At 41.7% G+C, this 22,967-nt stretch overlaps 2 protein-coding genes across 2 annotated transcripts in view; both read left to right on the top strand.

Annotated features, from left to right (window-relative positions):
• The first annotated feature begins 1,588 nt into the window (after nucleotides 1-1,588).
• Nucleotides 1,589-21,607, top strand: LOC115174468 (FKBP prolyl isomerase 1B). The gene is made up of 4 exons (XM_029733012.1): nucleotides 1,589-1,849; nucleotides 2,986-3,033; nucleotides 20,199-20,311; nucleotides 20,439-21,607. Exons 1-4 carry the CDS (start codon nucleotides 1,813-1,815, stop codon nucleotides 20,565-20,567), a joined length of 327 nt encoding a protein of 108 aa, XP_029588872.1. The 5' UTR covers nucleotides 1,589-1,812; the 3' UTR covers nucleotides 20,568-21,607.
• A 153-nt stretch (nucleotides 21,608-21,760) lies between these two features.
• The window catches only part of mmut (methylmalonyl CoA mutase), a 41,528-nt gene continuing 40,321 nt past the window's right edge, over nucleotides 21,761-22,967 (top strand). The window contains exon 1 of the mRNA XM_029733011.1: nucleotides 21,761-21,998. The gene's annotated coding sequence lies outside the window, so the exon portion shown is untranslated. The remainder of the gene's footprint in view (nucleotides 21,999-22,967) is intronic.

Genomic DNA, 22,967 nt, shown 5'->3' with positions numbered 1-22,967 from the left:
CTTCAGCGAGCAGGACTGTGGGCTTGTAGGCCTGTTATAAGGCCAGACATCACCGGCAACAACGTCGCCTATGGGCACAAACCCACCGTCGCTGGACCAGACAGGACTGGCAAAAAGTGCTCTTCACTGACGAGTTGCGGTTTTGTCTCACCAGGTGATGGTCGGATTCGCGTTTATCGTTGAAGGAATGAGCGTTACACCGAGGCCTGTACTCTGGAGCGGGATCGATTTGGAGGTGCAGGGTCCGTCATGGTCTGGAGCGGTGTGTCACAGCATCATCGGACTGAGCTTGTTGTTATTGCAGGCAATCTCAACGCTGTGCATTACAGGGAAGACATCCTCCTCCTCATGTTTTACCCTTCCTGCAGGCTCATCCTGACATGACCCTCCAGCATGACAATGCCACCAGCCATACTGCTCGTTCTGTGTGTGATTTCCTGCAAGACAGGAATGTCAGTGTTCTGCCATGGCCAGCGAAGAGCCCGGATCTCAACCCCATTGAGCACGTCTGGGACCTGTTGGATCGGAGGGTGAGGGTTAGGGCCATTCCCCCCAGAAATGTCCAGGAACTTGCAGGTGCCTTAGTGGAAGAGTGGGGTAACATCTCACAGCAAGAACTGGCAAATCTGGTGCAGTCCATGAAGAGGAGATGCACTGCAGTACTTAATGCAGCTGGTGGCCACACTAGATACTGACTGTTACTTTTGATTTTTACCCCCCCTTTGTTCAGGGACACATTATTCCATGTCTCAGTTGTTGAATCTTATGTTCATACAGATATTTATACATGTTAAGTTTGCTGAAAATAAACACAGTTGACAGTAAGAGAACATTTATTTTTTTGCTGTTATATATATATATATATATATATAGGACAAAACACATCACGACAAAAGAGACAACATAACAATATATATAAAGGGAGACCTAAGACCACAACATAGCAAGGTAGCAAACATGACAACACAGCATGGCGACGTTGGCTAGCTAATGCCGCGTTCAAGTATTAGTTAGAACTAGGAAACTCGGACATTTCCACTTACTTACTGGTTGTAGTTATACACATGGCATGTTCAACGAGTCAGCAATTTGGTAATTTTCAAATATCCTAGTTCCAACTAGCATTTGAACGCAGCATAGAAACCAATTGTGTGTATAAGCGTAATTGGTAGAAACACGTCATCAAGTGAAACGATTGTCTCGCGCCAAACTACGCATGTGCAGGCCGTCAAATCAAAGGCACTCCTTCCATATTAAGTTGTTTTTGACGAAAATAAAAACGTGTCCGTTCATCAATTTCACGAGGTTGGAGTAATAACATGTTAAAGTAGGTAAGACACTGGCTCGAATCTAGGTTGTGCCTTTAGATTTCGAGAAAATTAACAACTAAGGAAGATTTGTTTACTGCTCTCATTGACTTCTCAAACCCAAACTCCGGCCGGGTCTGTTGGGTATGTTTCGTAAGCATTTCCGAAGTCTCGCGATGTTTCGCTGGGTTTATGCCGCGTTCATATACCAGTCGAAACTAGGAAACTCTGACATTTCTGACTTCCTGAATCGATGAACCCGGGACATGGATAGCATCTGAACACCGCATAACGTACGTGGGAGTGGCGTAGTGTTTGGCAGGAGCAAGGAGTCTATTCTGGATAGCCAGGCAAATACAATCTTGCATTTCTCAGACTAGTGGATTCGATCAGTGGTCGGCATTGCAGTAGCTTGCACCTTTTAAGCCACCGAAATAGACTAGACAGTAGAAACCAAACCTGCTTTATTTGATGCTTTAGCAAACACCGTCGGCTTTGTATCATAATGGGTGTGGAAATTGAAACAATATCCCCAGGAGATGGTGAGTTTTTTGCTACCTTTTGGCGTCTGTTTAAATTTTGGATTGTTGTGCACTATATGCTTATTCATTTAGCGATTATGAAATTGTGGGAAATGCAGTATTATCATATAATGTGGTAACGTTTTACGGATTTACAGCCGTTGCAAAGTAGTTACAATTTTACTAGGCCTACATACTCCACAACATGTATTTCTCAAGCCTTCGAAATGTTCCTCGCTCTCTGTACTGTCCATGTTATCAGGGATCCTTGGGACGTCCCTATCCCATTTGAGGTTGACATTTTTAAATTGTTAAGGCTAGGTTAGAGTTTAGGGTAGTAACGTCCCAACCCCGGATTGCACTGACCCTCTCGATCAGCACATTCAGACCAATCTCGATCTAGAACACTCGGCATCTATAGCCAGCCAGCGTTCTTCCCAGACCAGCTCGTTGAATTCCTGCTTTTTGTCGGTAATAATTCTCATTTGAAGTAGGATAGATTATTCCGCTATTATACAGCCAGAAAACAGCATAGCTACATTTGTGTATGCTTTTAGCTAAAGCAATAAGATGTTACAGCTAATGATTTGATGTGACAACATCAAAACTAATCATGTCCTGGCTAGGACACATCCTATTATTACAATGTCTGCCATACCACCAATACCACAACGGAATACCCCATAGGAAATCACTGTTCTGTGGTAAAGCAAGTTTTTCCCGCAGACACACAACCTACAATACCTGTATACCACACGCTTACACTGAACAAGTATTGTTCTGCCTTTCATCTGTGGCTACTTGCATCCTCTCTCACCTTTTCCTTCTATAATTTGAGACACATTCCCCACACTCAGATCTTCATGTCTCTGGGACAATAATAACCAATAATAATCAGTTGATTAATACATTAGGATTGAATAGTTTGGAAATAGGTCTACTATACATGGATAAAGGTTAAGCTTTCCTGGCTCAGACATAACAACACCCAGACAGACTTAATCCAGCCAGGCATTGTTAATCTATTGGCTCCTTACTCTATTAGACTGCAGGATATAAAAAGTTGCACACACATGAGGGAGATTAGAGCCTGCAGCGCACACACACACACACACACACTACAATCTACCCACTGTTGTTTGTTTTCTTTCCAACAGCAAGGACTTTCCCGAAGAAGGGCCAGATGTGTGTTGTCCATTACACAGGTAAAGAGTGTGTGACAGAGCATCTGGTTGGGGAATGAATGTTTTATTTTTTATTTTTACTAGGTGGGCCATTCTATGTCTCAGGGTCGTCTCCCAGACAACCAGGTCAGACAGGAAACGGGAAGTAAATGTCAACATTCTGTCTTGGTGATTACACGTTTATTACATGTTTATAACGTGTATATGACCTGTGTGTGCGTGCGGCAGTTTATGAGCCACTTGTCACTTTGAAGACATGGCTTGAACTCTACAAGTCAAGTTTAATACACTGTTAATGTTTGGTGGTGATACATTTAAAGCTCAACACTTTGTCATTATGTTGAGTGATTGATTGCTTTTTGGTTTATTGTTGCCCAGAAGGCAGTGAGTGAGAGCGGTAGTAATGAAGATGTAGTTCCTGGCCCTGTTCCTTCTGAGTTTAGTTTTTTGCAGGTCAGTGCAGTAGTTTAGAGAGTGAGAGCGATAAAAAGAGAGAGAGAGAGAGAGAGACATAGCAGCGGGAAGTATGGGTGCTGATAAATATTAATAATTTTGCCAAAAATATGCTATACATTTTTTGCAGGGCCAATATCTTCATTCAAAGACTCAATCATGGACACTCTTACTGAGAGTTGTGGCTGCTTTGTGTGATGTATTGTTGTCTCTACCTTCTTGCCCTTTATGCGGTTCTCTGGGACCAATAATGTTCGTACCATGTTTTGTACTGCTACCATGTTGTGTTGCTACCATGTTGTTGCCATGTTGTGTTGCTACCATGTTATGTTGTTGTCTTAGGTCTCTCTTTATGTAGTGTTGTGTTGTCTCTCTTGTCGTGATGTGTGTTTTGTCCTGTATTTATATATTTTATTATTTTTAATCCTAGCCCCTGTCCCCGCAGGAGGCCTTTTGCCTTTTGGTAGGCCATCATTGTAAATAAGAATTTGTTCTTAACTGACTTGCCAAGTTAAATAAAGGAAAAATAAACAATTATTGCATACATTGCGTTCAGAAAGTATTCAGACCCCTTCCTTTCTCACACATTTTATTCTAAAATGGCTAACATAAATGTTTCCCCCTGATCAATCTACACACAATACCCCATAATGACAAAGTGAAAACAGGTTTTTAGACATTTTAGCAAATATATTAAAAATAAAGAACAGATACCTTATTTACATAACTATTCAGACCCTTTGCAATGAGACTCAAAAATTGAGCTCAGGTGCCCAATGTTTCCATTGATCATCCTTGATGTTTCTACAACTTGATTGGAGTCCACCTGTGGTAAATTCAATTGATTGGAAATTATTTGGAAAGGCATACACCTGTCTATATAAGGTCCCACAGTTGACAGAGCATGTCAGAGCAAAAATCAAGCAATTAGGTTGAAGGAATTGTCCGTAGAGCTCAGAGACAGGATTGCGTCGAGGCACAGGTCTGGGGAAGGGTACCAAAACATTTATGCAGTATTGAAGGTCCCCAAGAACACAGTGGCCTCCATCCTTAAATGGAAGAAGTTTGGAACCACTAAGACCCTTCCTAGAGCTGGCCGCCCGGCCAAACTGAGCAATCAGGGGAGAAGGGCCTTGGTCAGGGAGGTGACCAAGAACCCGATGGTCACTCTGACAGAGCTCCTCTGTGGAGATGGGAGAACCTTCCAGAAGGACATTCATCTCTGTAGCACTCCATCAATCAGGCTTTTATGTTGGAGTGGCCAGAAGGACACCACTCCTCAGGAAAATGCACATGACAGCCCGCTTGGAGTTTGCCAAAAGGCATCTAAAGTCTCTCAGACCATGAGAAACAAGATTCTCTGGTCTGAAGAAACCAAGATTGAACTCTATGGCCTGAATGCCAAGCGTCACGTCTGGAGGAAACCTGGCACCATCCCTACGGTGAAGCATGGTGGTGGCAGCTTCATGCTGTGGGGAAGTTTTTCAGATGCAGGGACTGGGAGACTAGTCAGGATCGAGGGAAAGATGAACGGAGCAAAGTACAGAGAGATCCTTGATTAAAACCTGCTCAGGACCTCAGGACCAATGACCCTGAGCACACAGCCAAGACAACGCAGGAGTGGCTTCAGGACAAGTCTCTGAATGTCCTTGAGTGGCCCAGCCAGAGCCCGGACATGAACCCGATCGAACATCTCTGGAGTGACCTGAAAATAGCTGTGCAGCGACACTCCCCATCGAACCTGACAGAGCTTGAGAGGGTCTGCAGAGAAGAATGGGAGAAACTCCCAAAATACAGGTGTGCCAAGCTTGTAGCGTCATACCCAAGACGACTCGAGGCTGTAATTGCTGCAAATGGTGCTTCAACAAAGTACTGAGTAAAGGATCTGAATACTTATGTAAATGTGTTATTAAAGTTTTTTATTTTTAATACATTTGCAAACATTTCTAAAAACCTGTTTTTCCTTTGTCATTACAGGGTATTGTATGTAGATTGATGAGTAAAAAAAGTATTTAATCTATTTTAGATTAAGGCTATAACGTAACAAAATGTGGAAAAAGTCAAGGGGTCTGAATACTTTCCGAATGCACTGTAAATAAAATAATTCTAAATACTACACCAGAGAGCAGCTACAGAGGATCAATAGCTTCTGAAAAAATAGCTATGGATTAATTTTCATCACAAATACTTACAGTCGGGAAGCCCGCAATTTGGGCAACACGTGCCAAATATAGAACAGCATGTTGAGTTGCGGCCATAGATGTAATCCATAGAAGGATTTTGGAACCTCTAACCCTGCCACTTTGACTGTTAAACTAATGGGAACACTAGCAATAGCTGCCAGTCCTGACTGGAATGGGAACTGCCTTCTATGGATTATATTTCTATGGTTGGTTGCAGCTGTCAGTTTGCCTTTCACAAATGTCTAAATACAATCGTGAGAAAAACATTAGGCCAACTGTTTGAAAAGCAAAGGCCTACTGCTGAGAAGAAAAGACACATTTTCCCTAGAACCTAACACACTTTTGAGCGATTCTTGAGATATTGGCACGAGCGCATCTGCCATCACCGGTGAGTAGCCTATGCTTCATCTTCTTAATTTGGTGAGTCAGTTTCATTGGAAAGTGTGTTTTGTAGCCTACTGTATGTAGCCTATTCTTTCTCTCTCTCTCTCTCTCTCTCTCTCTCTCTCATTCATATATATATATATATATATCAGGGTCTCCGTTTGGTGCCGGACAAGTAACTGGGAAGATTAATTTACTGGTCATCCATATGCATTGGGTACTTAACCCATTAGGGCGTCCACCCAGTTTACATACTGTACATTATTTACAACTAGGTAGAGTGAGCATAGAGCTACACTATATATACAAAGGTATGTGGACATGCCTTCATATTAGTGGATTCGGCTATTTCAGCCACACCCTTTGCTGACAGGTGTATAAAATCGATGACACAGCCATACAATCTCCATAGACAAACATTGGCAGTAGAATGGCCTTACTGAAGAGCTCAGTGACTTTCAACGTGGCACGGTCAACTGTAAGTGCCACATTATTTTGAAGTGGAAACAATGGCTCAGCCGCGAAGTGGTAGGCCACACAAGCTTACAGAACGTTACCGCTGAAGCGCATAGCACGTAAAAAATTGTCTGTCCTCGGTTGCAACACTCACTACTGAGTTCCTAACTGCCTCTGGAAGCAACGTCAGCACAAGAACTGTTCATCGGGAGATTCATGAAATGGGTTTCCATGGGCGAGCAGCTGCACACAAGTCTAAGATCACCATGCGCAATGCCAAGCGTCACTTGGAGTGGTGTAAAGCTTGCCGACATTGGTCTCTGGAGCAGTGGAAACGCGTTATCTGGAGTGATGAATCACGCTTTACCATCTGGCAGTTCGACAGATAAATCTGGGTTTGGTGGATGTCAGGAGAAGGCTACCTGCCCGAATGCATAGTGCCAACTGTAAAGTTTTTTGGAGGAGGAATAATGGTCTGGGGCTGTTTTTCATGGGTCGGGCTAGGCCCCTTCGTTCCAGTGAAGGGAAATCTTAACACTACAGCATACAATGACATTCTAGATGATTCTGTGCTTCCAACTTTGTGGCAACAGTTTGGGGAAGGCCCTTTCCTGTTTCAACATGACAATACTCCTTTGCATGAAGCGAGGTCCATATAGAAGTGGTTTGTCGAGGTCAGTGTGGAAGAACTTGATTGGCCTGCACAGAGCCCTGACCTCAACCCCATCAAACACTCCGACCGCGAGCCAGGCATAATCGCCCAACATCAGTGCCCAACCTCACTAATACTCTTGTGGCTGAATGGAAGCAAATCCCTGCAGCAATGTTCCAACATCTAGTGGAAAGCCTTCCCAGAAGAGTGGAGGCTGTTATATCAGTAAAGGGGGGAACCAACTCAAAATTAATGCCATTGATTTTGGAATGAGAGGTTCGACAAGCAGGTGTCCACATACTTTTGGTCATGTAGTGTATAAGAGAATGAGCAAATATAAATTGCCTTTAGAAAGTATTCAGACCCCTGGACTGATTCAACATTTTGCTACAGGCTGAATTCCAAATGGATTAAATAAATAAAACATCTCACCTTTCTACACATAATACCCCATAATGACAATGTGAAAACATGATTTTAGAAACTTTATCAAATTTATTGAAAATGAAATACAGAAATATCTCATTTACATAAGTATTCACTTCCCTGAGTCAATACATGTTAGAATCACCTTTGGCAGCTGTGAGTCTTTTTGGGTAAGAGCTTTGCACACCTGGAATATGCAATATTTCCACATCTTTTTCAAATTCTTCAAGCTCTGTCGAGTTGGTTGTTGATCATTGCTAGACAGCCATTTTCTAGTCTTACCATATATTTTAAAGTCAATTTAAGTCAAAACTGTGACTAGGCCACTCGAACATTCAATGTCGTCTTGGTAAGCAACTCCAGTGTATATTTGGCCTTTGGTGTCCTTCTTAAAGGTGAATTTGTCTCCCAGTGTCTGTTGGAAAGCAGACTGAACCAGGTTTTTCTCTAGGATTTTGCCTGTGCTTAGCTTTATTACATTTCTTTTTATCCTAAAAAACTCCCTAATCCTTGCCGATGATAAGCATTCCCATATCATGATGCAGCCACCACCATGCTTGAAAATATGAAGTGTGGTACTCAATGATGTGTTGTGTTGGATTTACCCCAAACATAACGCTTTGTATTCAGGACATAAAGTTAATTTCTTTGTCACATTTTTTGCAGTTTTACTTTCATGCCTTATTGCAAACAGGATGCATGTTTTGGAATATTTTTATTCTATACAGGCTTCCTTTTCACTCTGTCATTTAGGTTAGTATTGTGGAGTAACTACAATTTCGTTGATCCATCCCTAGTTTTCTCCTATCACAGCCATTCAACTCTGTAACAGAAATTATGTTGAGAGAGAGCTCCCGATTTATCTCCCCTTCTGGTTTTTAAAATGAGATAAACACTCAAATCTAAAAAGAATTCAAGACAACAAATAATAAACAACAAATATTTTCAATCAGAATATGAAGAAAAAAAAATTCACAGAGCTAACTAGCTACACAACAAAATCTAGCCAGCAAGCCAGAAAAATCAAGCTAGAACAAACCTAGCAAGGGGAGTTAATACAACTAACTACATTAAGCGACCAATCTGAGTGAGTAAGCCAGAAAGGAGCATGGACTCTACACATATCGAGAATTTCTTTTGAAGGTTTTTCACTCTTTTTGCTGGTTTTTGAGCTGTTAGAGCTAGCTAGCAGCAGACAAACAAAAATGGTTTTCCATTCTAAAGTGGGAGATTAGTAGGGTTGGGCGGTATCCAGATTTTCATATCATCATACCGTCTTTCTCTCACCCCGGGATTTACGGTATTACCGGTTTAGTACACAAGGGGCACCCAAAAATTGCATGGGGGCTGCTAGCTAAATATGCTAACGAACGCAAACGAAAATAAATGAATTGCAAAGACAGGCAATCCAGCTCAAAGTTATACATCTATAGGAGCTACCGAAATGTCATTTTGTGTGAGTTTGGACATTCACAAACTAATGTGAATTCTGCATTTTTCACGCAGGAAAAACATACCTTGCTGCGTTTTGTAAACGCAGATCTAAAATGCTTCGTATTGTAATTTCTGCTCGGCATCAGACTCATTTTGTGCTTCAGTTGCACTTCTAAACTCGGATGAGAATTCAGGAACGGGCATTCTATCAGCAGATAGCGCTCCGATGGACGTGTTGCTACTTTTCTCCTTTACTTTTCTCGGTGTAGCTAGTCTATTTTTCCGCAGGTAAAATACAAGATTACCTTTAAGCAAAATGTTAGAATGTAGACAGCTACATTTCCTATGATAGGCCTAGACATTAGAGATATGATGGCCATGCATCGTTTTTTGGGCCAGTAACCCCGAAGACGTGGATGTTGATTAAGGCAGCCCTCCGCACCTCTCTGATTCAGAGGGGTTGGGTTAAATATGGAAAACACATTTCAGTTGAATTCATTGTTGTACATCTGACTAGGTATCCCCTTTTCTCCTTTTTCATTGTAAGCTCATTTACTTTTGTGGCTGCCAGACACATAGTGTTGCATTTCTTTTGTCGTGATGAAAATTAAGATTTTTTTCTGCCGAATGTGTTGCACTAGTGTATTTTCTGTAAAGGAAAAGTATAGTTGTACATGCCTGATCACTCTATTGAAGAAAAAAACACTTTACTTTCAATATAAAATGCAACCCCCTGTCAAGACAGCTGGATTCAGCTGCTTCTGCTTTCTCTCGTTGTACAAACAAATGTGACTGGCTCAACTGTTCTGGGGAACTATGTAACATTCTCCAAAGGTGTAAATTTGGCCGTTTGGAAAAATACACTTTTTTTAGAATTGTTTTTCAAATTAAACGTTTATTTTATTTTTTTACAAATTCAACTTTTTTTTTAAATTATTTTGTATTCTTTTTTTTATTTTTACAAATTAGCCTCCTTGGCTAATCCTAAAGAAACATAAGAGCAAACCAAAAAGAATAGATAATAAAAAATGGTTTGATAATGATTGCAGAAATCTAAAGGAAGTAATTGAGAAATATATCTAATCATAAACAGAGATCCAGACAACAAAAATATACGCCTTCATTATGGGGAAGCTCTGAAGCAATACAAACACACCCTAAGAACAAAGAAGGAACAGCACATTATAAATCTGATGGATATAATTGAGGAATCCATAGAATCAAACCACTTCTGGGATAATTTGAATTAATTAAACAAACCACACGATTCAATTGGCTATCCAAAATGGTGATATGTGGAGAAATACTTTGCAAACCTCTACAGCAATATAACAAAGAGCCCGGAACAAAAGGATATACAAGACATTATAAATCCTTGAATCAGTGGTCAAAGACTATCAGAATCCTGTGGATATCCCAATTACAGAACAAGAATTATTGAAAAAACGATGTACTCTTCAACCCAAAAAGGCCTGTGGTGGAGATTGGTATTTTAAATGATCAATTATACAGACCAACATTATCCTCACTGCAGGTATTTTCCCCGATATTTGGAACCAAGGATTGATCACACCAATCTATAAAAATGTACTACATTTTTATTTTAATAACATTTTTTATTTCACCTTTATTTAACCAGGTAGGCAAGTTGAGAACAAGTTCTCATTTACAACTGAGACTTGGCCAAGATAAAGCAAAGCAGTTCGACACATACAACAACACAGAGTTACACATGGAGTAAAACAAACATACAGTCAATAATACAGTAGAAAAATAAGTCTATATACAATGTGAGCAAATGAGGTGAGATAAGGGAGGTAAAGGCAATAAATAGGCCATGGTGGCGAAGTAAATACAATATAGCAATTAAAACACTAGAATGGTAGATTTGACAGTAGATGAGTGTGCAAAGTAGAAATATTGGGGTGCAAAGAAGCAAAATAAATAAATACAGTAGTGGAAGAGGTAGTTGTTTGGGCTATTTATAGATGGGCTAGTGAGATATACCTGCTTTAACGTGTGCTACGGGTGGGTGCAGCTATGGTGACCAGCGAGCAGAGATAAGGCGGGACTTTACCTAGCAGGGTCTTGTAGTTAACCTGTAGCCAGTGGGTTTGGCGACGAGTATGAAGCGAGGGCCAGCCAACGAGATCGTACAGGTCGCAGTGGTTGGTAGTATATGGGGCTTTGGTGACAAAACGGATGGCACTGTGATAGACTGCATCCAATTTGAGTAGAGTGTTGGAGGCTGTTTTGTAAATAACATCGCCAAAGTCGAGGATCGGTAAGATGGTCAGCTTTACGAGGGTATGTTTGGCAGCATGAGTGAAGGATGCTTTGTTGCAAAATAGGAAGCCAATTCTAGATTTAACTTTGGATTGGAGATGTTTTATGTGAGTCTGGAAGGAGAGTTTACAGTCTAACCAGACACCTAGGTATTTGTAGTTAAAAAAAAAAAGTAAAATTGACCCACATAATTAGAGGAATTTGCATTAACAGAAACTTGGGGAAAATTCTCTGCAGTATCATAAATAGCAGACCACTTCATTTCCTTGATGAACATAACGTCCTGAGCAGAAGCCAGATTGGATTTTTACAGAATTACTGCATAATAGACCACATTTATACCCTCAACTCTAATTGACAAACAAGTCAACCAAAACAAAGGCATAATCTACTGATGTTTTGTAGACTTCAAAAAAGCATTTGATTCAATTTGACACAAATATATATTTTTATAAACTAAATAAAAGTGGCATTGGAGGGAAAAGATATGACGTTATTAAATCAATATACACTAAAAAACTAATTTGCGGTTAAAATTGGCAACAAGCAAAGATACTTATTTTCTCAGGGATGTGGAGTGAAACAGGGCTGCTCAATTAGTCCAACACTTTTTAACATCTACATGAATGAATTGGCAAAAACATTAGAAGAACCTGCAGCACCTGGCCACACCCTACACAACACTAAAATCAAGTGGCTGCTATATGCAGATGACCTGGTGCTGCTGTCTCCTACTAAAGTGGAGTTAACCCCAGCACCTAGATTATCTGCACAGGTTCTGTCAGAATTGGGCTCTCTCCAACAACAAAAAAACAGAATATAAAAGAGGTCCGGAAATCAGGATCACAAATATAAATTCTATTTTGACACAGTAGTATTACAACACACCAACAACTACATGTATCTAGGACTAAATATCAGCAACACAGGTAGCTTTCGTATGGCTGTGAACGAGTATAGAGACAAAGCAAGAAGAATTAAAGGAACATTCAAATTTAAATTAGAATCTGGCTCAAAATGTTCCAGTCAGTTATAGAAGCAATTCCTCTATATGGCAGTGAAGTATGGGGTCCACTCTCTAATAATTAATTGACCAAATGGGGACAAACATCCAATGCAAAAAAATGTATTGCAAGTGCAAAGAAAAACTCCAAATATTGCATGTAGAGTAGAATTGGGCCAATACCCCCAACTTATTCGAATTGAAAAAAAAGAGACATCAAATTTTACAACCATCTCAAAACAAGCGACCCTGAAACATTTTATCACACAGCCCTACAATGTCAAGAGGTGAAACAAGAGAAGAGTCCCCTCAGCCAGCTGGTTCTGAGGCTCAGTTCACTAACCCAAACTAACCCCATAGAGCCTCAGTACAGAACTCAGAAAGTCTGGCCCAACCAAATTATCACAAAGCAAAGATAAAAATAAATCACTTATTGGAAAGACACCTAAAAAAAATGGAAATCAATGCTATTTGGCTATAAACATACAGTACATGGTGGCAGACTATCTGACCGCTGTGACTGATAGAAAACTGAGGAAAACACTAACTAGGTACAGACTCTGTGAGCATTTTGGCTATAGAAACCGGTCATCACAGGCAAACCTGGCTACCCAGAGAAGACAGGCTGTGCACACTCTGCCCCCGGGGAGAGGTAGAGACAGAGCTGCGTTTCCTATTATACCAGCGTTTCCCAAACTTGGTCCTCGGGACCCCAACGGGTGCATGTTTTGGTTTTTGCCCGAGCACTACATAGCTGTAGTGTAGTGTTTGGGCAAAAAACTAAATGTGCCCCCTTGGGATCCTGAGGCTTGAGTTTGGGAAACGCTGTTTACACTGTGACAAATACTCAGACCTAAGAAAATCTTTCTTTCCCAAAATTATCATTCAGTACAAAGAATTTGAAACTATGAAAGATTAAGAAAAGAAAAAAATATATATATATATATTTACTTGGTGAAAAGCCAAACTGTGCAGTTTTGGCAGCCAAATACTGTATGTGGTCTCCTGCCACAACCTGAAATGTAATATAATGTCAAAACGTTCATACCATGCCATGTGGCTTTTCAGTCATGTTGACTAGCCTACTACTATTACTTTTGCTATTATTATTATTATCATTAATATTGTTTCTGTTAATGGTACTACCATTTCCACTACTACTACTATTATTGATGCCTTATTGCTGTTGATCTCACCATTGTTGTTATATGTGTACTTTGACAATGTAAGTAATTTAACTTGCCATGTCAAAGTCTACTGAATTGAATTGCGCGCGAGAGAGAGGAGATAGACGGAGAGACAGAATGCAGACTTTGCTTTCGTGCTCCAGTAATAAGGTCAACTCCCCTGCAGACAACACAGCTGCACCGCAGGCCTTTATATAGACCACTGCAGGAGACCAGGCATGAGCACAGCAGTATCTCTCTCAGTCTATCTCTGTCTCTATCTATCTCGGTCGCTCTCGTTCTCTCCTCATAGCCGCAGGAAGATGTTTTGAGTTGGTGGTGCATTGCATTCATCTACACTGAATGTACAAAACATTAGGATAACCTACTTAATATTGAGTTGCACCCCCTTTTTCCCTCAGAACAGCATTTATTCGTCGTGCCATGGACTCTACAAGGTGTCGAAAGCGTTCCACATGGATGCTGGCCCATGTTGACTACAATGTTTCACACAGTTGTGTCAAGTTGGCTGGATGTCCTTCGGGTGGTGGACCATTCTCGATACACACGGGAAACGGTTGAGCATGAAAAACCCAGCAGCGTTGCAGTTCTTGACACACTCAAACTGATGCGCCTGGCACTTAAATATTTTGCCTTGCCCGTTCACCCTCTAGATGGCACACATACACAATCCATGTCTCAGTTGTCTCAAGTCTTAAAAATCCTTCTTTAAACGATCTCCTCCCCTTCGTCTACACTGATAGAAGTGGATGGAAGGTGACATGAATAAGGGTTCTTATCTTTCACCTGGATTCACCTGGTCAGTCTATGTCATGGAAAGAGCAGGTATTCCTAATGTTTTGTACACTCTGTGTACAATCCTCTTGCAGCTGCTTCCCACACCACACACACAACCTTACCCCCTGTCACTCAAGCAGCACAGTTCCTCCTCCCCACTTTTAAATGTATTATAAGTTTGCATGCTGTTCTGTTAGGTCAAATGCAGTCAGTTTGTTCAAAACAAGAACCATGCTGCTTTACACTTTGCTTCTAAATCTAAATAATTATATTACAAAGATTCCCAAAAGTTCACCCAAGTGTTTTGATTTATATCGCAAGTCAAATTGCAATATTTTGTAAAAAAAAATGGCTATTGAAATGTTCTGCCCATATCGTGCAGCCCTAGTGCACCGCCACCCCAACTGACTCTGACTGTTGAACGTCAGATGAGGAAGAATGTTTTAGGCCTACTCCTATAATCTAACAATATAATGCTTCTCTTTATAAATAATATTTGGATAGTAAAATTGCGAATTAGCCTTCTTCTGGCAGCCGGTTCAGGTCACTCATGACCAAAACCTCCCGCCACCTGAAAAGTTTCTTCCCCCGGGCTGTGGCTCTCACCAGCTGGCTATCTGGCCCATAGAGACTAAAGGGCTATGCACTTTATGGTGCACAAGCCATCTCTGAACTTTTGTACACAAAATAACTGTACTAAACTGCATTTGCACTCTGTTCATCTCTCTGCATTTTAGATATATTCATACTGATACTGTACATTTGCACATCAACTGCCGGCAGGCAGTAGGTGAGTAATGGGCAAGAGGCCACGTTATCCATCAGGGCCCAGCCCTCATTGATTTTGGATTTGGATTTGACACAGCCCAGCAGGAGTTGGGATTGCCTTCCAGACAGGGAGATTGAACAGAATACTGATCAGAGTGAGAACCATAGTGCAGTACGGTTAAATATAACTCACAGATAGTAGTCCTAGCCTTTCTCTCCACACCTTCACTTATTCCTCTGAACACTTTAAAGCCTTGTGTATAATTATTGGAATGATCTTTTCATTACTGCAGGGATGGTATGGTCCTACTAAACCCCCCTACAGTACTGTAGAGTATTAGCCAACTCAATCAAAGTAGATAAAACAACTTACTAAGAGCACGGCTGAATGCCACACTCTGACTCCCAGCGGTGCTTCTTTCTCATGTATTTTAATGATTAGGCCTATTGAGACGAGGCGCTATGGGAGGAAATGGCAGCAGAGACTGTGCTGATTAATACTACAGTATAGCAACATGCTGCTCACACCATGACATTGAAGCCGCAGGTCTATATCGGAGCTGTCTCATTACGTGTAACACCATTAAGTGACAAGGATACTGATGTATGAACAACGAAGCACGAACATATATTTTCCCGTCGACATATAAAGATGAGCGTGGGCCAGCGGGCGAAGATCACCTGCACGCCGGATGTGGCCTATGGAGCCACAGGTCACCCCGGCGTCATCCCCCCCAAACTGTCTTCCAAAGATAATTTGTAAAAATCCAAATAACTTCACAGATCTTCATTGTAAAGGGTTTAAACACTGTTTCCCATGCTTGTTCAATGAACCATAAACAATTAATGAACATGCACCTGTGGAACGGTCGTTAAGACACTAACAGCTTACAGACGGTAGGCAATTAAGGTCAGAGTTATGAAAACTTAGGACACTAAAGAGGCCTTTCTACTGACTGAAAAACACCAGAAGAAAGATGCCCAGGGTCCCTGCTCATCTGCGTAAAGATGCCTTAGGCATGCTACAAGGAAGCAAGAGGACTGCAGATGTGGCCAGGGCAATAAATTGCAATGTCCGTACTATGAGACGCCTAAGACAGCGCTACAGGGAGTCAGGACGGACAGCTGATCATCCACGCAGTAGCAGACCACGTGTAACAACACCTGCACTGGATCGGTACATCCGAACATCACACCTGCGGGACAGGTACAGGATGGCAACAACAACTGCTCGAGTTACACCAATCCCTCCATCAGTGCTCAGACTGTCCGCAATAGGCTGAGAGAGGCTGGACTGAGGGCTTGTAGGCCTGTTGTAAGGCAGGTCCTCACCAGACATCACCGGCAACAATGTCACCTATGGGCACAAACCCACCGTCGCTTGACCAGACAGGACTGGCAAAAAGTGCTCTTCACTGACGAGTCGCGGTTTTGTCTCACCAGGGTTGATGGTCGGATTCACGTTTATCATCGAAGGAATGAGCTGTAACGCACAGCGTTGAGATTGCCTGCAATGACAACAAGCTCAGTCCGATGATGCTGTGACACACCGCCCCAGACCATGATGGACCCTCCACCTCCAAATCAAAGTAGGACCATCGATTTGGAGGTGGAGGGTCCATCATGGTCTGGGGCGGTGTGTCACAGCATCATCAGGCAATCTCAACGCTGTGCGTTACAGGGAAGACATCCTCCCTTATGTGGTACCCTTCCTGCAGGCTCATCCTGACATGACCCTCCAGCATGACAATACTACCAGCCATACTGCTCGTTCTGTGCGTGATTTCCTGCAAGACAGGAATGTCAGTGTTCTGCCATGGCCAGCGAAGAGCCCCACAGAAATGTCCAGGAACTTGCAGGTGCCTTGGTGGAAGAGTGGGGTAACATCTCACAGCAAGAACTGGCAAATCTGGTACAGTCCATGAGGAGGAGATGCACTGCAGTACTTAATGCAGCTGGTGGCCACACCAGATACTGACTGTTACTTTTGATTTTGACCCCCCCCTTTGTTCAGGGACACATTATTCCGTTTCTTTTAGTCACATGTCTGTGGAACTTGTACAGTTTATGTCTCAGTTGTTGAATCTTGTTATGTTCATACAAATATTTACACGTTAAGTTTGCTGAAAATAAACGCAGTTGACAGTGAGGACATTTCTTTTTTTGCTGAGTTTACTTGTTCGCAGCCCCATGATGTGCCAACATGTCTATAAAAGCATGTTGCAGACAGATAGCGTACGTGTGCTATCTCCTTACATCTCTGGGCCCCAGGGGACGAGAGGCTTGTCTGTGTGACGTGTGGTCTGAGACCCAGATACAGAAAACAGAGTATAAATAGCCTAACTGGATAGCCTGAGACTGAGCCCCTCTGAGATCCCACACTACTCAAGAGGGTCTGGGGGCCAAAATTGAAATGGTGCCCTATTCTCTATATAGTGCACTACATTTAGCCAGAACCCTATGTGGCAACCATGTGTGGCTCTGGCCTAAAGTATAGGGCACTATATGGGGAATAGGGTGCCATTTTGGGCACACATGGGTCTTCCCTGGGTATTTCAACCCCCAACCCAAGCAGAGAACTAGGGATTTAGCCGGCCCAGTTTGTCATGCTTTCTACACAGTCTACTAGTCACTCATCGCCTGCCTGATATCCAAGAGGGCCTGTTTTATTTTCATACGACCCCACCCTGACTCAAGATGAGGTGGGCTCTCTGCATTTTGTTGCAGGAAGATACATTATTGGATTGGCTATATTTTTTTAAATGTGAAACAGACTGGGAATATTATGTAGAGCTTGTCAGATAGGGTGGGCTTTACTTTCCAAGCTGCTTATAAACACTGAATATACAAAACATTAAGAACACCTGCTCTTTCCATGACAGACTGACCAGATGAAAGCTATGATCCCTTATTGATGTCACTTGTTAAATCCACTTCAATCAGTTTAGATGAAGGGGAGGAGACAGGTTAAAGAAGGATTTTATATCATTGAGACAGTTAAGACATGGATTGTGTATGTGTGCCATTCAGAAGGTGAATGGGCAAGACACAAGATTTAAGTGCCTTTGAACGGGGTATGGTAGTATGTGCCAGGCACGCCGGTTTGTGTCAAGAACTGCAACGCTGCTGGGCTTTTCACACTCAACAGTTTCCTGTGTGTATCAAGAATGGGGTGCAACTCAATATTAGGAAGGTGCTCTTAATGTTTGGTCTACTGACAGACAGGTTAAGTTGTGTTTTTGAAACAGCCAACTTTTCACCTATTCAGCGAAGGAGTCTTAATAATTTAATTGTAAGAACCACTTTACTTTGTAACTGGCCATATTATTTCTGCTTGGGAGAAAATAGGACCTATATTGCATTTAATGATGGGGTAAAAAAATAGATAGTTACATTACAGGATATTATTTTTGACGATATGTCATATTGTTTTGACAATATCGCAATATTATTTTTTGTTCTAGTTTCCTTTACCTGCACCAAAACTCCAGTATTTTTCCTTCATAGCTTGTTCTCCATCTTCTTTTCAATAGGGAGCCAATTTGTTTCCAACAGTTTTATTTCCATGACTGATCAAAACAAATGTTCATGTGGCGCTCTCTTGTCCCTCTGCAGCAGACATATGGTGAGCAATATGTTTGGAACATCGAATGGCAATAAAATCACTGTATCGTATCGCAATACATATCGTATTGTGATAAATCATATAGTGAGGTCCCTAGCAATTCCAAGCCTGCATACGAAATAAACATCCTAGCCCTGTTTCACTGTGTTTAAAGAAATATATATGTGACCTAATGTTTCCATCTTCAGGAGGACTTTACTGTGCCTGTAACCAGTCTGGCCAGGGGAGAGACAGTATTAACAGATGGTAATCACTGTGTGGTCTGTGGACCCGTCGGCTCCAGGCTTGGACCTCTGCCCAGTGACCCCACAGGCAGGGATTCTTGGAAGCTTGCGGTCCTACTAAGTTTAGGGGGAGTGAAAGAGGAGAAGCAGCCAGTACTGTACAAGACTCGCATCTCTTTGGGTAAACCGTCTCCTGACTGACTGGTAGTTTTATTGCCAACTATTTACGCTGCTGTTATGTCTGTCTAATGTGATGGTGGCAGAAATGAATCATGTTATTTTACTAAAACTTGGAAATGATGGTAAACGCACATTAGCGATAATTTTTTTGTTTGCTGTGACATTTAATACCGTGGGACAGGTGAGATTGGATTGGTCCAACCATGGCTGCTTCTGGAACAGTCTAGTCTGCCCTTCTGCAGGGGTTATTATAGTCCCATATGTCCTCTTAATGTTGACATCAACATTTCTTCAATTTACTGTAGGGCCTGGAAAAATCCTATATTTATCATGACTGTATTTCTAATGGTCTTATTTCTGCAAGCGCAAATAGGCACATTCTCACATGGCTTCAGCCACAGTGCCCTGGATTATTATCATTAGGATTTTGTCTCAGTAATACTCGTGTCAGTATTCTACCACGGCCTGTGAAAGGTAAAATGGTTGTTCTTCACGCACACAGTGTCTCTGTCTCAGTTTTTCTGGACCTAACGTTCTTAGCATGCCTGAATGAACAGATTTTCATGTGCACATTCATTGTTGTGCCACTACTGTTTCTCCCTGTCTGCCTATCTGTCTGTTTCCCCTGTGGTCTAGATGCAGGCTAGACATGGCCTAGTTAACCGTCGGAGATAATCCAGAGAAAGAATTAGGCCACTGCCTCATATTTCACATTCCATTTGTTCATTTGGATCATTGAAACGAGCCCAGGACCTGGATAAGGAAGCCCAGTGGAATTACTCCTGTTTTAGTGCCAGCCCTGTTATCAGAATCCGCCTTTCCCGAAGCCTTTGATGTTGGAATTTGGAATGCTATGATTCCGAGGCATTCAAGACAGTATTTCTTGCAGCGGAGGTGAAGGATTTCCTGACCTCATGCAAAACAGTGCTCTGTTTTGTTTTGAGGGGAAAAGTTTGAATGACTGGAATGGAATTGATCTATGTGGAAAATATACTTGTGTAGGCCTTGTTTTGTGTTCAAATGATTCCACAAGCACACTCGAGTAGTACTCATATAAAGCAGAATACATGCATAAACAAGACCTTTCAAACACCTACCTGAACCTAGGAAGATCATTGAGTTAAGTGTTTGTGTGATTTCTCTGCCAGGTATGCTGCAGAATGGCAAGAAGTTTGACTCTTCTCGAGACAGAAACAAGCCCTTCAAGTTCAAGATCGGGCGACAGGAAGTCATCAAGGGCTGGGAGGAAGGAATCGCACAGGTGAGATGGCATTGTCTTACAGCAGATAGTGCCACTCCATCTCTGTACTCATGATATTTTATGTTAATATTGCAACACGTGTTGACAATTCCTCTACCTGTTGTCTTCCTCCCTCTGTCTCCCCCAGATGAGCGTGGGCCAGCGGGCGAAGATCACCTGCACGCCGGATATGGCCTATGGAGCCACAGGTCACCCCGGTGTCATCCCCCCCAACGCCACCCTCATCTTCGATGTTGAGCTCCTTAAGCTGGAGTGAGTGACCCCTCTCTGGGGTCAGGGGTGAAAGGTCAACTGGGGCCTAAAAGGTCACTCACTACCTTCCCTTTGAGGGGGTAACACTGCTCCATGCCATTGACCAATGCTCCTTTGATTTTTAGCATCTTCAACTTCTCAACAGTTAAAGGATCTACTGCTTTGTTGCCAACTTTGTGTCATTGTAGATGGATGCTGTCTGCCGCTAAACTGATTTTAGACTTTTTACACACTGATGATACCATAGTTTGGCTTCCTCTTTGTTTTAATGTTTTTAATGTCCATGAGCATTGTTTTTATTTTTCAAAATGTTTCCCTTTCATTTTAGGTTGTACATTTTCTTGAATCTGTGTATGACAAAGAAACATCCCATGAATGCCGTAATATATTACAATGGAAAGTCACTGCCTTACTGTTTCTCAAAGCTCAAATAAGGTGTAACAGTACAACACTCTGTATCTCAGGGTTCCTCTACTCCGGTCGGGAGAGCTACTGGGTATGGCTTTTGTTCCAGCCCAGTACGAATGCAGATTGAAGGTGTGTTAGTGCTGGTCTGGATCAAAAGCCTACACACTCCAGTAGCTCTCCAGGACCAGAGTTGGGGAACCTTGTCGTATCTTGACTGGGCATTACCAACCACTGTCTGCATTGCCACTTTTGATAAAGGTCTGTCCAGCTGAAAGCTTTAATGGTCAGGAGCTTTCCTTGACCATGAGACCTCCCTAAGTAACAGAACTTAACACTCTAAAACTAGGGCTACAACTAGGGCATGCAATTGTTCCTGGTCAGGTCACATGGTGATGAAAAACCCCTGCCCTGCATAAGGATAACTGATGTTTCTGTGATAACTGATGATAACTGATGTTTCTTAGTACATTTTGTATCCCTGGTAAACATTTACCGCAAAAATGCCACATATGAAAAAATGAAGGACATCAGAAACCCAAATCCACTGTACAGTACTAGTCTTAAAACCTATGAATACTATGACAGTTTAATCAAGCAACTCTTAATAAAAATGGTGAGAAATGTATTTATTGAAAATCTGTAAACTTGAGTTGTGTGTGTTGAAGATCGAGAGCTGAATAGATTAGATTAATAATGTTTAGACAATATTCAAACTCTCATTCGCAAATAAGCATTTCAAACGTTTCAATCCAACTAGGAGAAAAAATTGCGAACGAACAGAGTCATCTTCTGGCGACATAGCGATAGTACATACTTTACACTTTCGACGAATACTTATATAGAGCGGGAGTGATACATCTCATCACTAAACAAATATCTTTGCTTCCTTTTTACATCCTGTGTCATAGGGCGGAGTTTAACCAGCGGTGCTAGCTTGTGATTGGTCGATTACTAATGTTATGAAATATTATTGGCTGGACAAACATACGCCTTTACAGCAACGCAACTGAGAACGTAACAAAACAAGGTCAGAATGTATACTTAAACAATTATTTGTCATTTCTGAACTGTGAGAAACTACCCTTCTGTATAATGTTAGCGACAGACTGTCTTGCAGCCCATTTTACATTTTGGTTTAAAATAAACTATGCATCAAAGATGTGATGATTTGTTTGCATATATGCCAGGGCATTGCTAGGTAGCTATAGCTAGCTTGCTAACGGGTGCGTAACAACATGCAGCGAACCTTACTGTCGTCCTACTAGCCGCTGCATTGACTTGCGTGTTTTGTTTGTGCGATATTGACGTGCCTGTAGCAGTTGGCTCCTCAAGAAACGTTTATCGTATGGTACCACTGCGTATCGTACATCGTGAATATGGCGTTAGCTTAATGCAGGCCAACATCTAAGCAGGGGAATTCCACACATTTATCGCCGCGTGCAAGACAACTCGGAATTGGAAAACGTTGTTTGAATCGACCAATAGGAAACTCAAAATGTCCGAATTGTCTTGAAAACACCAATAACAATCTGTCAGTCGGTAACCATTAGCTGTAGGGCCATTCATTTCATTGCAACCCCGTTGGAACGCCAGTTTAACCAATGCAGTACATTGTCATCAACTATGTAATCGACTGACAGATTGCCATAACATATGATGTGGTTAGCTGATAAGTAAAATACCTATGCAGGCGTTAGCAACGCAAATAATGTATAGAAAGTAGAGGAATGTGGCCAACATGTTAGCATCAACATCCGGGGAATTGTATACTGTTCTTTTCAAGCTTTGATTGACATGGTCAAGGCCAAATAATATTTGAGAAAAGCTGAAAAAGAAACCCCTTCTGACGCGAACTTTATTTTGTTCCGGGTTGCGACGTATCGTACAGCATTAATGGTGCATCATACAGCGTTTACCGATGCATTTATTATTTGACAAGACATTATCAATAAATAGTGTACATATTATCAAATTGTGAATTTATTGACCACAAAGA

This window comes from Salmo trutta, chromosome 35, assembly GCF_901001165.1.
Source record: "Salmo trutta chromosome 35, fSalTru1.1, whole genome shotgun sequence".
NCBI classification, from domain to species: domain Eukaryota; kingdom Metazoa; phylum Chordata; class Actinopteri; order Salmoniformes; family Salmonidae; genus Salmo; species Salmo trutta.
This window is presented reverse-complemented; position numbering and strand designations above follow the sequence as displayed.

Excerpts from the sequence above, each read along its gene's own strand:
- LOC115174468 (XM_029733012.1), top strand. The coding sequence starts at position 1,813 with ATGGGTGTGGAAATTGAAACAATATCCCCAGGAGATG. Across the intron at positions 1,850-2,985 it reads AACAATATCCCCAGGAGATG|CAAGGACTTTCCCGAAGAAG; the intron begins GTGAGTTTTTTG and ends TCTTTCCAACAG. Across the intron at positions 20,312-20,438 it reads GGGAGGAAGGAATCGCACAG|ATGAGCGTGGGCCAGCGGGC; the intron begins GTGAGATGGCAT and ends TGTCTCCCCCAG.